Consider the following 13,435-nt stretch of genomic DNA (forward strand, 5'->3'; position numbering starts at 1 on the left):
GATAGGAGATTCGATAGTTAGGGAAAACAGAAAGGCATTTCCATTCTGCAGACATGAATCCAAAATGCTTTGTTGCCTCTCTGGTGCCAGGATGAAGGATGTCACTGAATGGCTACAGAGCACTCTGGAGGGGTGGTGGGGTGGGGAGGGGGTGACCAGGTTGAACAACCAGAGATCGTGGTCCATATCCATACCAATTACATAGGTAGGAAGGGGGATGAGGGCCTTTAGGAATGTTTTAGGGAGAGGAATGAGACTAGCAAGCAGGACCTCAAAGGTAGTAATCTCTAGGTTACTCCCAGTGCCACACACGAGTGAATATAGAAATAGCAGGATAGAGCAGCTACGTAGCTGGAGAGACAGTGCAGGAGGGAGGGCTATAGATTCTGGGGGATTGGTTTTGGGGAAGGTGGGATCTGTACAGGCCAGACAGGTTGCACCTGAACAGGGCTGGGACCAATGCCCTTGCAGGGCAATTCGATAGTACCATTGAGGAGTGTGTAAACTAACCTGGCAGGGGCATGACAACTAGGAAGTGGCAATAGAGAGATAAAACAAGGTACACAAAGCTTTGGAAGAGATAATAGCATTGGAGTAAGGAATCGTAGGGTATCAGGTCGGTTCAGAGTAGGAAATGAAATAAGGTCTAAATTAGGTGTATAGCGTAGGTATGTGAATCCACAGAGAGTGGTAAATAAAGTTGATGATCCACAGCCGTAGATAGACATGGGGGAATATGATGTGGTAATTATGGAGGCCTGGCTCAAAAAGGGTGGTACTGGGTACTAAATATTCCTGGATGTAAGGAGTTCAGGAGAGCTCTGAGGAAGATATAGGGGAAGGGGTGGCAGAATTAATTGTTTAAGTGCTGGAGAGAGAGAGAGGATGTCCCAGAGGGGTCATGGACAGTACCTACTTGGTTAGAGATAAGAAGCAATAGAGGCACTATTGCACTACTGGGTGTATTCAATAGGCCATCAACTAATGGGAAGGATGTAGGGGAACAGGTTTGTAAAAATATTACAGCCAGGTGCAAGAATCATAAATCAGTGATAATGGGGGACTTCAATTATCCTAATATAGACTGGGAATATAATAATGTAAAGGGCAGAGAGGGAGAAGAGTTTCTGAAGTCTGTTCAAGAAAATTTTCTCAATCAGTTTGTTTCCAGCCCAACAAGGAAGGAGGCATTTTTGGATTTGGCTCTGGGCACTGAGGTGAGTGAAGTGACAGCAGGGGAACAGTGATCATGCTCTCATGACATTTAGATTAGCAACGGAAAATGTCGAGGAGCAATCCAGGATAAAAATAATTAATTAGGAGAGGGCCAGTTACAGTGGGGTGAGAACAGATCTGGCTCAGGTAAATTGGAATCAAAGATTGGCAAGCAACAATGGACTGCCTTTAAAGAAGAGATAGTCCAAGTACAGTGAAGGTAAATTCTCATGAGGAAGAAAGAGAAGACAAACGAAGCCAGAACTCCCTGGCCGATGAAAGAGATAGATTGTTAGATGAAGCAGAAAAAGGACACATTTAACGGATGTCAGATTGATAATATAAGTGAGAACAGGCTAACTATAGAAAGTTCAGGGAGGGAGTGAAAAAATAATGAGAAGCAAAGAGAGAGTATGAGAAGAGACTGGCAGCTAATATGAAAGGAAATCCAAAAGTCTTCTATAGGCATATAAGGAGTAAAAGGTTAGAACAGAGAGGATCGGGGCTGATTAGGAAACAGAAAGTGGATTTACACAAGGAAGCAAGGGGCATAGCTGAGGTATTACATGAGTACTTTGCATCTGCCAAAGTCATAGTGAAAGAGGGGGTAGTTAAGACATTGAGCTAAAAGTTGATAAAGAGGAAGTATTAAAAAGGCTGCCTGTACTTAGCGGTTGATAATTCACCAAGACATGATGAGATGCATCTGAGGATACTGAGAGAAATAAATGTGAAAATTGCAGAGAAACTTGTCATAACCTTCCAGTCATTCTTTAGATACAAAGGTGTTGCCAGATTGGAGAATTTTAAATATTACACCCTTGTTCAAAAAAGGGTGTAAGGATAAACCCAGCAACTACAGACCAGTCAGTTTAACCTCGATGGCGGGAAAGCTTTTCGAAACGATAATCTGGAACAAAATTAAGAGGCACTTGGGACAAACGTGGATTGATTAGGGAAAGCCAGCATGGATTTGTTAAAGGCAAATTGTATTTAACTAGCTTAATTGAGTTTTTTGATGAGGTGACAGAGAGAGTTGATGAGGATAATGTGGTTGGTGTGATGTACATGGAATTACAAAAGGCATTTGATCAAGTGCTGCACAACAGACTTGTGAACAAAATTAGAGCCCATGGGATAAAAGGAACATTGGCAGCATGGTTACAAACTTGGCTGAGTGACAGGGAACCGAGTAGTGGTAAACGATTGTATTTCAGATTGGAAGAAGGTATACAGTGGGGTTCTCCAGGGATCAGCGCTAGGTTCACTGCTTTTCTTGACCTGTATTGATGTCATGTACATCTAGATCACAGGTTCAAAATTTGCAGATGACACAAAACTTGCAAATATCGTGAACTGTGAGCAGGATGGTGAATAGACTTCAAGAAGACATAGACAAGCTGGTGGAATGGATGGATAAGTGGTGGACAAAATTTAATGCAGAGAAGTATGAAATCATGCATTTTGGTAGGAAGAATGAGGAGATGCAATATAAAATAAAGGATACAATTCTAAAAAGGGTGCAGGAGCACAGGGACCTATGTGCATAAATCGTTGAAGGTGGCAGAACAGGTTGAGAAAATGGTTAATAAAGCATATGGGATCCTGGGCTTTATAAATAGGGGCATAGAGTGCAAAAGCGAGGAACTTATGATAAACCTTTATAAAACACTAGTTTGACCTCAATTGAAGTATTGTGTCTCATTCCGAGCAACACACTAAAGATGTGAAGCCATTGGAGAGGACACAGAAAAAATTTACAAAAATGGTTCTAGGGATGAGAGACTTCAGTTTATGTGGATTGATTGGAAAAGCTAGGGCCATTCCCCTTGGAGAAGAGAATGTTGAGAGGGGATTTGATAGAGGTATTTAAAATCATGAAGGGCCTAGACTGAGTAGATAGGGAGAAACTATTCCCATCGACAGAAGGGTGGAGTACTGGAGGGCACAGATTTAAGATGAATGGCAAAAGAAGCAAGGATGGCAATGTTAAAATATACAGTGCACCACCTGAGAATATGATGGGGCAGATTCAAAAAAGAATTGGACAATTATCTGAACAGAACAAAATTTCAGAGCAACGGAGAAAGGGAGGGAGGATGGGACGAGGAGAGTTGCTCTTGCAGAGAGCTGGCACAGAAGGGCTGAATGGCCACCTCCTATGCTATAATCATTACATGGCTCTCTAGGGATGGAAATGTGGGATATTATGGATATACATTGGGCTGGTTGAAAAACAGATCATTGCAGTAAATTCCAATTCCTTTGTCCATTTCAAATAATGGTCATTTGTTACATTAAATTTAACTTAATCAGCCATTTGTTTCAACACACAAGGACAGCCAATTATTACATTACAGACATGACATATGTTCAGTTATTCCTTCTTGTAAGTGCATTGTTAGGCAACACAATGTGCTAGACCTGAGGTATAGTCTCACCTACAGTGTTAGTACAATGCTGATCACTGTAATATGAGTGCAGTGAAGTGCAATGCACCCACAACAATGCAGCACTCCCTCATTACTGTACTGCAATGTCAACCTGTATTGTGTGGAGTGGGTCTGGAACCCATTGCTTTCTGACTCAAGCGACAGTTCTACCAACTGAGCCATAGCTGTCTCCTGTGTTACAACAGTAGCTTCACTTCAAAAAGTACTTCACTGGCTGTAAATTGCTTTGGAATGTATGAAAGTGCTATAGAAATGTAAGTTCCCTCTTCCTTTCTAACTGAGTTAATAGCTGGAATTAGGGAGCTGAGGTAGAGAGGAGAGGCTGCAGAAGCTGGGAATGTTTACCCTGGAGATGAGAAGACCCAGTGGGAACTTTATGGATGGATTCAGGATCTTAATGGGTATAAACCACCTTAATGTCAATGTGTTTAATGTAGTCATGAACTCTGTAACACGAGGAAATAGCCTCATATTTAACAGGAGGGTAACAGATATGTTAAGTGGAAGTTGTGTACACAGAGTATGGTAGCTATGGGATGGACAGTCCAGCAGGGCTGATTGTATAAACAAGTGAGATAAATACTTGGAGGAATGTTTGATAGATGAGATGTGTGAGAAATGTTAGGAGAGGATATTTCCTAGAAATGGTCAGATGGACCTACGTGATCCTTTTCCAGCCATGAAAGGTAGTCATAAACTAATTAAGCTGTATTCTTGTGAGATTTATGTAAACTTGACTCCATTCTCTCACTGTGTATTCTCATTTCTTAAACACTGAATGAGCTTTTGCAAGGAACGCACTATCAGACCTGCTGGTATTCCTTAAGTCAGTATTGCCGCTGTTGCCTCTGTAGGTCGAGCCTTGTCAAGGCTTCTAACACCTTGACCAATCTTTGTGCTTCCTCAAAAATCAAGCTGGTGATTCACCATGACACTCAGCTAGATCTGCGTCTCTGGACCAATTAGAAGCTGGATTGGATTATTCAGACAAGTTGCAGGTTTTTAATGAAAGTTTCTCTTTCAGCTTCAAGCTGGGCCCTTTGACGAATTCCAAATTGCTACCATGCTAAAGGAGATCCTGAAAGGCTTGGACTACCTGCATTCAGAGAAAAAGATCCACAGGGATATTAAAGGTAATGCTGGGCTCAACCGGGTCTCTGGTCTGCAATGTGGTGCAAAAGATTTCTCAACCTTTTGTCTTCCTTCTCTTGCTCCTCCAGCTGCCAATGTCTTGTTATCTGAGCAAGGCGACGTTAAATTGGCGGACTTCGGTGTGGCTGGTCAGCTGACTGACACGCAGATTAAACGGGACACCTTCGTTGGCACGCCGTTCTGGATGGCACCAGAGGTCATTCAACAATCTGCTTATGACTCCAAGGTAAGAGTAGCACAACAGCTGGCTTGCAACCCCCAAAACCTACAGCACGGAAGCAGGCCATTTGGCCTATTATGTTTGTGCTAGCTCTTTGCCGGCAATTCAATTCCTCTCCTAACATCCCTCATACACCACATCTGTCAATGTCCTTTAGGGAAGGAAACCTGATGTCCTTATCTGGTCTGGCCTACATGAGACTCCAGACCCACAGCAATATGGCTGACTCTTAAATGTCCTCTGAAATGCCGTTGCAAGCCACTCAGTTGTATCAAAATGTTAAAAAGTCTAAAAGGAATGAGACCAGACAGACCACCCGGCATCGACCAAGGCACCAGAAATGACAACAGGAAACTCAGCCCCATCAACCCTGCAACTCCTCCTTACAAACATATGGGGGCTAGTGCCAAAATTGGGAGAGCTGTCTCACAGAATAGTCAAGCAACAGCCTGACGTAGTCATACTCACAGTATCATACCTTACAGATAATGTCCCAGACAGCACCATCACCATCCCTGGGTATGTCCTGTCCCATCAGCAGGACTGACCCAGCAGAGGCGATGGCACAGTGGTATACAGCTGGGAAGGAGTTGCCCTGGGAGTCCTCAACATTGAATCCGGACCACATGAAGTCTCATGGCATCAGGTCAAACATGGGCAAGGAAACTTCCTGTTGATTACCATGTACTGCCCTCCCTCAGCTGATGAATCAGTACCCCTCCATGTTGAACACTTGGAGGAAGCACTGAGGGTAGCAAGGGTGCAGAATGTACTCTAGCTGGGGGACTTCAATGTCTATTGCCAAGAATGGCTCAATAGCACTGGCCGAGTCCTAAAGGACATGGCTGCTAGACTGGGTCTGCAGCAAGTGGTGAGAGAAAAATATACTAGACCTCATCCTCACCAATTTACCTGTCGCAGATGTATCTGTCCACGACAGTATCGGTAGGAGTGATCACCGCACAATCCTTGTGGAGACCAAGTCCCACCTTCACATTGAGGCAACAGGGGATCAACTCTGGTTCAATGAAGAGTGCAGGAGGGCATGCCTAGAGCAGCACCAGGCTTACCTAAATATGAGATGTCAACCTGGTGAAGCTATAACACAGGACTACTGAAACAAAAATAAAAATAGCTGGAAAAACTCAGCAGGTCTGACAGCATCTGCGGAGAGGAATACAGTTAACGTTTCGAGTCCGTATGACTCTTCATCAGAACTAAGGAAAAATAGAAAAGAGGTGAAATATAAGCTGGTTGAGGGGGATGGGACAGGTAGAGCTGGATAGAGGGCCAGTGATAGGTGGATGCAAAGTAGAGATTGCCAAAGATGTCATAGCCAAAAGGACAAAGGGGTGTTGACGGTGGTGATATTAGCTCAGAATGTGCTAATGGTGACATTAAGGGTAGAAAGCAGGACGAGCAAGTGACAGATAGACCTAGTGGGGGTGGGTTGGAGGGAAGGGATTGAAATAGGCTAAAAAGTGGAGATGAAACAATGGATGGAAATACATTTAAAAATAATGGAAATAGGTGGGAAAAGAAAAATATATTAAGAAATATAAATTATTGGAAAAAGGGGGATCGGAAAGTGGGTGGGGTTGGAGGATAGAGTTCATGATCTGAAGTTGTTGAACTCAATGTTAAATCCGGCAAGCTGTAAAGTACCTAGTCGGAAGATGAGGTGTTGTTCCTCCAGTTTGTGTTGAGCTTCACTGGAACATTGCAGCAGGCCAAGGACGGACATGTGGGCATGAGAACAGGGTGGTGTGTTGAAATGGCAAGTGACAGGAAGGTCTGGGTCATGCTTGCGGACAGACCAAAGGTGTTCCGCGAAGCGGTTACCCAGTCTGTGTTTTGTCTCTCCAATGTAGAGGAGACCACATTGGGAGCAGCGAATGCAGTAGAATAAATTGAGGGAAGTGCAAGTGAAGTGCTGCTTCACTTGAAAGGAGCGTTTGGGCCCTTGGACGGTGAGGAGGGGGAAGTAAAGGGGCAGGTGTTGCACCTTCTGCGGTTGCATGGGAAGGTGCCGTGGGATGGAGTTGAGGTGTAGGGGGTGATGGAGGAGTGGACCAGGCTGTCCTAGAGGGAATGATCCCTATGGAATGCCACTGGTGGGGGTGAAGGGAAGATGTGTTTGGTGGTGGCATCATGCTGGAGTTGGCAGAAATGGCGGAGGATGGTGGGGTGATAAGTGAGGACAAGGGGGAACCCTATCATGGTTCTGGGAGGGAGAGGAAGGTGTGAGGGTGGATGCACGGGAATAGGCCGGACAACGTTGAGGGCCCTGTCAACCACCGTGGGTGGAAAACCTCGGTTAAGGAAGAAGGAAGACATGTGAGAGGAACTGTTTTGGAAAGTGGCATCATCAGAACAGATGCGACGGCGGCAAAGGAACTGAGAGAATCGGAAGGAGTCCTTACAGAAGCGGGGTGTGAGGAGCTGTAGTCGAGATAGCTGTGGGAGTCGGTAGGCTTGTGATGAATATTGGTGAACAGTCTATCACCAGAAATTGAGCCAGAGAGTTCAAGGAAGGGAAGGGAAGTGTCAGTGATGGACCATGTGAAAATGATGGAGGGGTGGAAATTGGAAGCAAAATTAATAAATTTTTCCAGGTCCAGATGAAGCAACACCGAAACAGTCATCAATGTACCGGAGAAAGAGTTGTGGTAGGGGGCCTGAGTAGGACTGGAACAAGGAATGTTTCACATACCCCATAAAGAGACAGGCATAACTGGGGCCCAAGCGGGTACCCATAGCCACACCTTTTATTTGGAGGAAGTGTGACAAGTTTAAGGAGAAATCGTTCAGTGAGAGAACAAGTTCAGCCAGACGGAGGAGAGTAGTGGTGGATGGGGATTGTTCGGGCCTCTGTTCGAGGAAGAAGCTAAGGGCCCTCAGACCATCCTGGTGGGGGATGGAGGTGTAGAGGGATTGGACGTCCATAGTGAAGAGGAGGTGGTTGGGGCCAGGGAACTGGAAATTGTTAATATGATGTAGGGCGTCAAAGGAATCGTGGATGTAGGTGGGAAGAGACTGGACAAGGGGAGAGAGAATGGAGTCAAAATAACAAGAAATGATTTCCGTGGGGCAGGAACAGGCTGACATGATCGGTCTGCCAGGACAATTCTGTTTGTGGATTTTGGGGAGGAGGTAGAAGCGGGCCGTCTGAGGTTGGGACAGTATGAGGTTGGAAGCTGTGGAGGGAAGATCTCCAGAGGAGATGAGGTCAGTGACAGTCCTGGAAACAATGGCTTGATGTTCAGTGGTGGAGTCATGGTCCAGGGGGAGGTAGGAGGAAGTGTCTGCGAGTTGATGCTCAGCCTCTGCGAGGTAGAGGTCAGTGCGCCAGACAACAACAGCACCACCCTTGTTAGCAGGTTTGATGACAAAGTCAGGGTTGGACCTGAGAGAACTGAGTTTGGCAAGTTCAGAACGAGACAGGTTAGAGTGGGTGAGAGGAGCAGAGAAATTGAGATGATTGAGGACTACTTGTGTGCCAAACAGCAAGAGCAGCAAGTGATAGACAGAGCTAAGCGATCCCACAACCAACGGATCAGATCTAAGCTCTGCAAGTCCTGCCACATCCAGCCATGAATGGTGGTGGACAATTAAACAACTCACTGGAGGAGTAGGCTCTGCAAATATCCCCATCCTCAGTGATGGAGGAGCCCAGCACAGCAGTGCAAACGATAAGGCTGAAGCATTCGCAACAATCTTCAGTTAGAAGTGCTGAGTGGATGATCCATCTCAGCTTCCGCTGGAGGTCCCCAGCATCACAAATGCCAGTCTTCAGCCAATTCGATTCAGTCCACGTGATATCAAGAAATGGCTGAAGGCACTGGATATTGCAAAGGCTATGGGCCCTGACAGTATTCTGGCAATAGTACTGAAGACTTGTGCTCCAGAACTTGCCGCGCCCCTAGCCAAGCTGTTCCAGTACAGCTACAACACTGACATCTACCCGACTATGTGGAAAATTGCCCAGGTATGTCCTGTACACAAAAAGCAGGACAAATCCAACCCAGCCAATTATTACCCCATCTGCCTACTCTTGATCATCAGCAAAGTGATGGAAGGGGTCATCAACAGTGCAATCAATCAACACTTGCTTAGCAATAACCTGCTCACTGATGCCCAGTTTGGGTTCTGCCAGGGCCGTTCAGCTCCTGACCTCATTACAGTCTTGGTTCAAACATGGACAAAAGAGCTGAACTCCCAAGGCGAGGTGAGAGTGACTGCCCTTGACATCAAGGCAGCATTTGACTGAGGAGTAGCATCAAGGAGCCCTAGCAAAACGGGACTCAATGGGAATCAGGGGTAAAACTCTCCGCTGGTTGGTGTCATACCTAGCACAAAGGAAAATGATTGTGGTTGTTGGAGATCAATCATCTCAGTTCCAGGACATCACTGCAGGAGTTCGTTACGCTAGTGTCCTAGGCCCAACCACCTTCAACTGCTTCATCAATGACCTTCCTTTCAACATAAGGTCAGAAGTGGGGATGTTTGCTGGTGATTGCACAATGTTCAGCACCATTCGCGATTCCTCAGATACTGAAGCAGTCCATGTCCAAATGCAGCAAGACCTGGACAATATCCAGGCTTGGGCTGACAAGTAGCAAGTAATTCATGCCACACAAGTGCCAGGCAATGATCATCTCCATCAAGAGAGAATCTAACCATCTCTGCATGACATTCAATGGCATTACCATCACTGAATCCTCCACTAACAACATCCTGGGGGGTTACCATTCACCAGAAACTGAAGTAGACTAGCCGTATAAATACTGTGGCTACAAGGGCAGGCCAGAGGCCCAGAATTCTGCAGCAAGTAACTCACCTCCTGACTCCCCAAAGCCTGTCCCCCATCTACAAGGCACAAGCCAGGAGTGTGATGGAATACTCCCCATTTGCCTGGATGAGTGCAGCTCCAAAAACACTCAAGAAGCTTGACACCATCCGGGACAAAGCAGCCTGCTTAATTGGCACCCCATCCACAAACATTCACTCCCTCCACCACCAACGAGCAGTAGCAGCAGTGTGTACCATCTACAAGATGCACTGCAGGAATTCAACAAGACTCTTTAGACAGAACATTCCAAACCCATGACAACTACCATCTAGAAGGGCAAAGGCAGCAGATTCATGGGAACACCACCACCTGGAAGTTCCCCTCCAAGTCACTCATACTTATTCATTTCTATTTGCACTATCAGTTCATCTGTTTTGTTTCGAATGCTACCTGTGTTTAGATACAGAGCCTTTAGTTTTGTCCTTTTATTATTTTCGTTGCATCTAACCTTATCTGCTGTTTTACCCTTAGAATTGTACTTTCAGTCCCTTTCTGTCACAGTCTGTTTATCATTTACCATATTAATACCTGTCTCTCTTGCCTTGTCCCTATTCTTTGGGTTACCACATCTTCATAAATTTGATCTCTTGCCCCCACTATTCAGTTTAAAACCCTCCCTACTTCCCTAGTTATGTGGCTCTCGAGGACACCAGCCCCAGTCGGTTCAGGTGTCAGATCCCAATGGTACAGATCCCACTTTCCCCAATACTGGTTCCAGTGCCCCACGAACCGGAACCCACTTCTCCCACACCAGTCTTTGAGCCACACATTCAGTTCTTTAATCTTATTTGTCCTATGCCAATTTGCACACGGCTCAGGTAATGATCCAGAAATTATTACCTTTAAGGTTCTGCTGTTTAATTTGGTGACTAGCTTGTCATACTGACTATGCAGAGCCTCCTTCCTCATCCTGCCTATGTTGTTAGTACCTACATGGACCATGACCACTGGATCCTCCCCTTCCCACTGCAAGTTCCTCTCCAGCCCTGAGCAGATGTCCCAAACCCTGGAACTAGTCAGGCAACACAGCCGTCTGGACTTGCTCTTTGCTACAAAGAACCATGTCAATCCCCCTCACTGTACAGTTCCCTACAACCACTACATTCCTTTTTGCTCCCCCCACTTGCATGGCTTCCTGTACCACAGTGTCATGGTCAGTTGCACATCCACCCTGCAGCCCCCACTCTCATCCAAACAAGCAGAGAGAACATCAAAACTATTGGATAATTGCAGAGGCTCACACTGCTGCACTCCAGGTCCCCTTACCTGCCTCACTTGCAGCCACACTCTCCTATCCCTGGCTATTAACCAAATCAGAAGACTCTATCCTAAGTGGTGTGACTGCCTTCTGGTATAAAGCATCCAGGTAACTTTCCCCCTCCCTGATGTGTTGCAGAGTCTGCAGCTCAGCCTCCAGCTCAATGACTCTGAGCCGAAGTCCCTCGAGCCACAAACATTTACTGCAGACGTGTTTACCCCAGATCACAATGTTATCCAGGAGCTCCCACATGCTGCAGCCTTGACACATCACCTGTCCTGCCATCCTTAATGTGTTTTAAATAATTACTTAATTATATTAATCATTTATTGATTTGATTTATTGTATATTTTATTAACTTTACCACCAATTTGTGTACTATATTAAACCAAACTCCAAGTATTCACTCAGTTAGTCGGCTGCACTCCGCTTGCCAAGGCTGCACTAAAGAGCCCTGAATTTATAGTAAACTGAACTGGTGCTACAGTAACCAGATTCAACCAGTTAGCTAATTAACTATTCAGCTCCTACAGCTGAGAGTGAGTTTACCCTGCCTAAACTGCAAGAAGGAAAGAACTTAGCCTGCTTACACAGTACTTTCCAGTTACTGTTAATTATAGACTAGATCTTCCTCCCTCCCTCACAGCACTGTGGATGTACCTACACCACATGGACTGCAGCGGTTCAAGAAGGCAGCTCAAGCCCAAATCCCATGAACGAATAAAAAAAAATTCAAAGCTAAATCCCACTTTCCCCATACCCTGAATTGTCCTTCACTTGAAATATTTATCCATTTTACCCTTAGAAACCATTCACTGCACTAAATGCTGTTCACCCATCCCTGCATTGAATCCCGCAACCCCTCTGTCTTAACATGCTCACACTTCTGTCCAAATCCTTCTGTGCCCTCACCCCCTCTCTATCTTTGTAACCTCCTCCAGCCCCACAATCTTTTAACATCTCCCAATCCCCGATTGATGTCCACGCCTTTTGCGACTGAGGCTCTGAGCTCTGTAATTCCTTCCCTAAATCTCTCCAGCCCTCTATCTCACCTTTAAGATGTTCCTTAAAACCTACCTCATTTACCTGTCCTAGTATCTCCTTATGGAGTTCAGCATCAGATTTTGTTCGGCATTCCTGTGAAGCACCTTGGAACGATTTACCACATTAAAGGCATTACTTAAATGCAAATTAGTTATTCAGACAGTGGGCTCTCAGCAACCACTCCCTGTGGAAAAGCATTCCACACTCTGGGAGTCCTCAGTGCAAAGAAATTTCTCCTAATCTCCCTCTCTCTCAATGACCATTTTGGATTAATGACCTCTTGTCACTGATTCCTGCACCAGAGGAAGTAGCCTCTCCCCTGTTCACTTTACAACTTTACATAACTTTAACCACCCCCCCCCCCCCCCACCCCCGCCACCTCCTCCACCCCCGCCACCTCCTGTTAGTGGAATAATTAGGCAGGAAGCCATTTCAGGACGGGTACCCGTTATTTCCCCAGACAACTGTGGACGCTAAATAAAGCAGTGTTCACAACCTCAGGACATCTCAAATCGCTTTCCGATCAACAAAGTAGTCTTGAAGTGCAGTCACTGTTGTAATATAGGAAATGCAGCAGCCAATTCGTGTGCAGCAAGATCCCAGAAGGATTGATGACTGGATTGATTTTTTTTTTACTGACACTGGTTGAGGAATATGTATCTGATCATTATCACGTTGCTGATTTTGGGAGCTCACTGTGCTTTAGAATCATAGAAGTGTTACAGTGCAGAAGGAGGCCGTTTGGCCCATCAAGTTCACGCAGGCTCTCTACAAGGTAGTTCAGCCAGTCCCATTCCCCTGCCCTTTCCCTGTAACCCTGCAAACCTAATTGGATGCCATTTTTCTTACAGCTCACAGTGATTACACTTCAAAAGTTCTTCATTGGGTATAATGCCCATAGCAACTTGCTGAGATTCTGCATGATATCAGCTCCTTCTCTCCATTTTTTCTCTCTGTCGTTCTATTTTTTCCATTTCTCTCATTCATGTGCTCTCTATTTCTTCCGTTACACACACTCTCTTTCTCTCTCGCTCTTTCACTTCCTTTCTTCTCTTCCATCTCCCCCTCTGTGTGGGAGCCTGATGCAGGTTTCTCTGCATGCATTTAAAAAGGTGTGAGGGTTAGACCAAATAATTATAGGCCGGTCAGTCTGACTTCAGTGGTGGACATATTATTGGAATCAATTCTGAGAGACAGGATGAAAGGAACAAATTAATCAGGGATAGTCAGCATGGGTTTGT

The 13,435-nt window shown here is 45.4% G+C and overlaps 1 protein-coding gene across 1 annotated transcript in view; it reads left to right on the forward strand.

The window, feature by feature from the left end:
* LOC144683671 (serine/threonine-protein kinase 26) overlaps nt 1-13,435 on the forward strand; it is a 109,516-nt gene that overhangs the window by 83,970 nt on the left and 12,111 nt on the right. Inside the window, exons 4-5 of the mRNA XM_078546929.1 lie at nt 4,693-4,801; nt 4,889-5,046. Of these exons, the coding sequence (XP_078403055.1) occupies nt 4,693-4,801; nt 4,889-5,046 (267 nt within the window). The remainder of the gene's footprint in view (nt 1-4,692; nt 4,802-4,888; nt 5,047-13,435) is intronic.

The sequence above is a fragment of the Cetorhinus maximus genome, chromosome 8 (genome assembly GCF_964194155.1).
Source record: "Cetorhinus maximus chromosome 8, sCetMax3.hap1.1, whole genome shotgun sequence".
Lineage (NCBI taxonomy): Eukaryota > Metazoa > Chordata > Chondrichthyes > Lamniformes > Cetorhinidae > Cetorhinus > Cetorhinus maximus.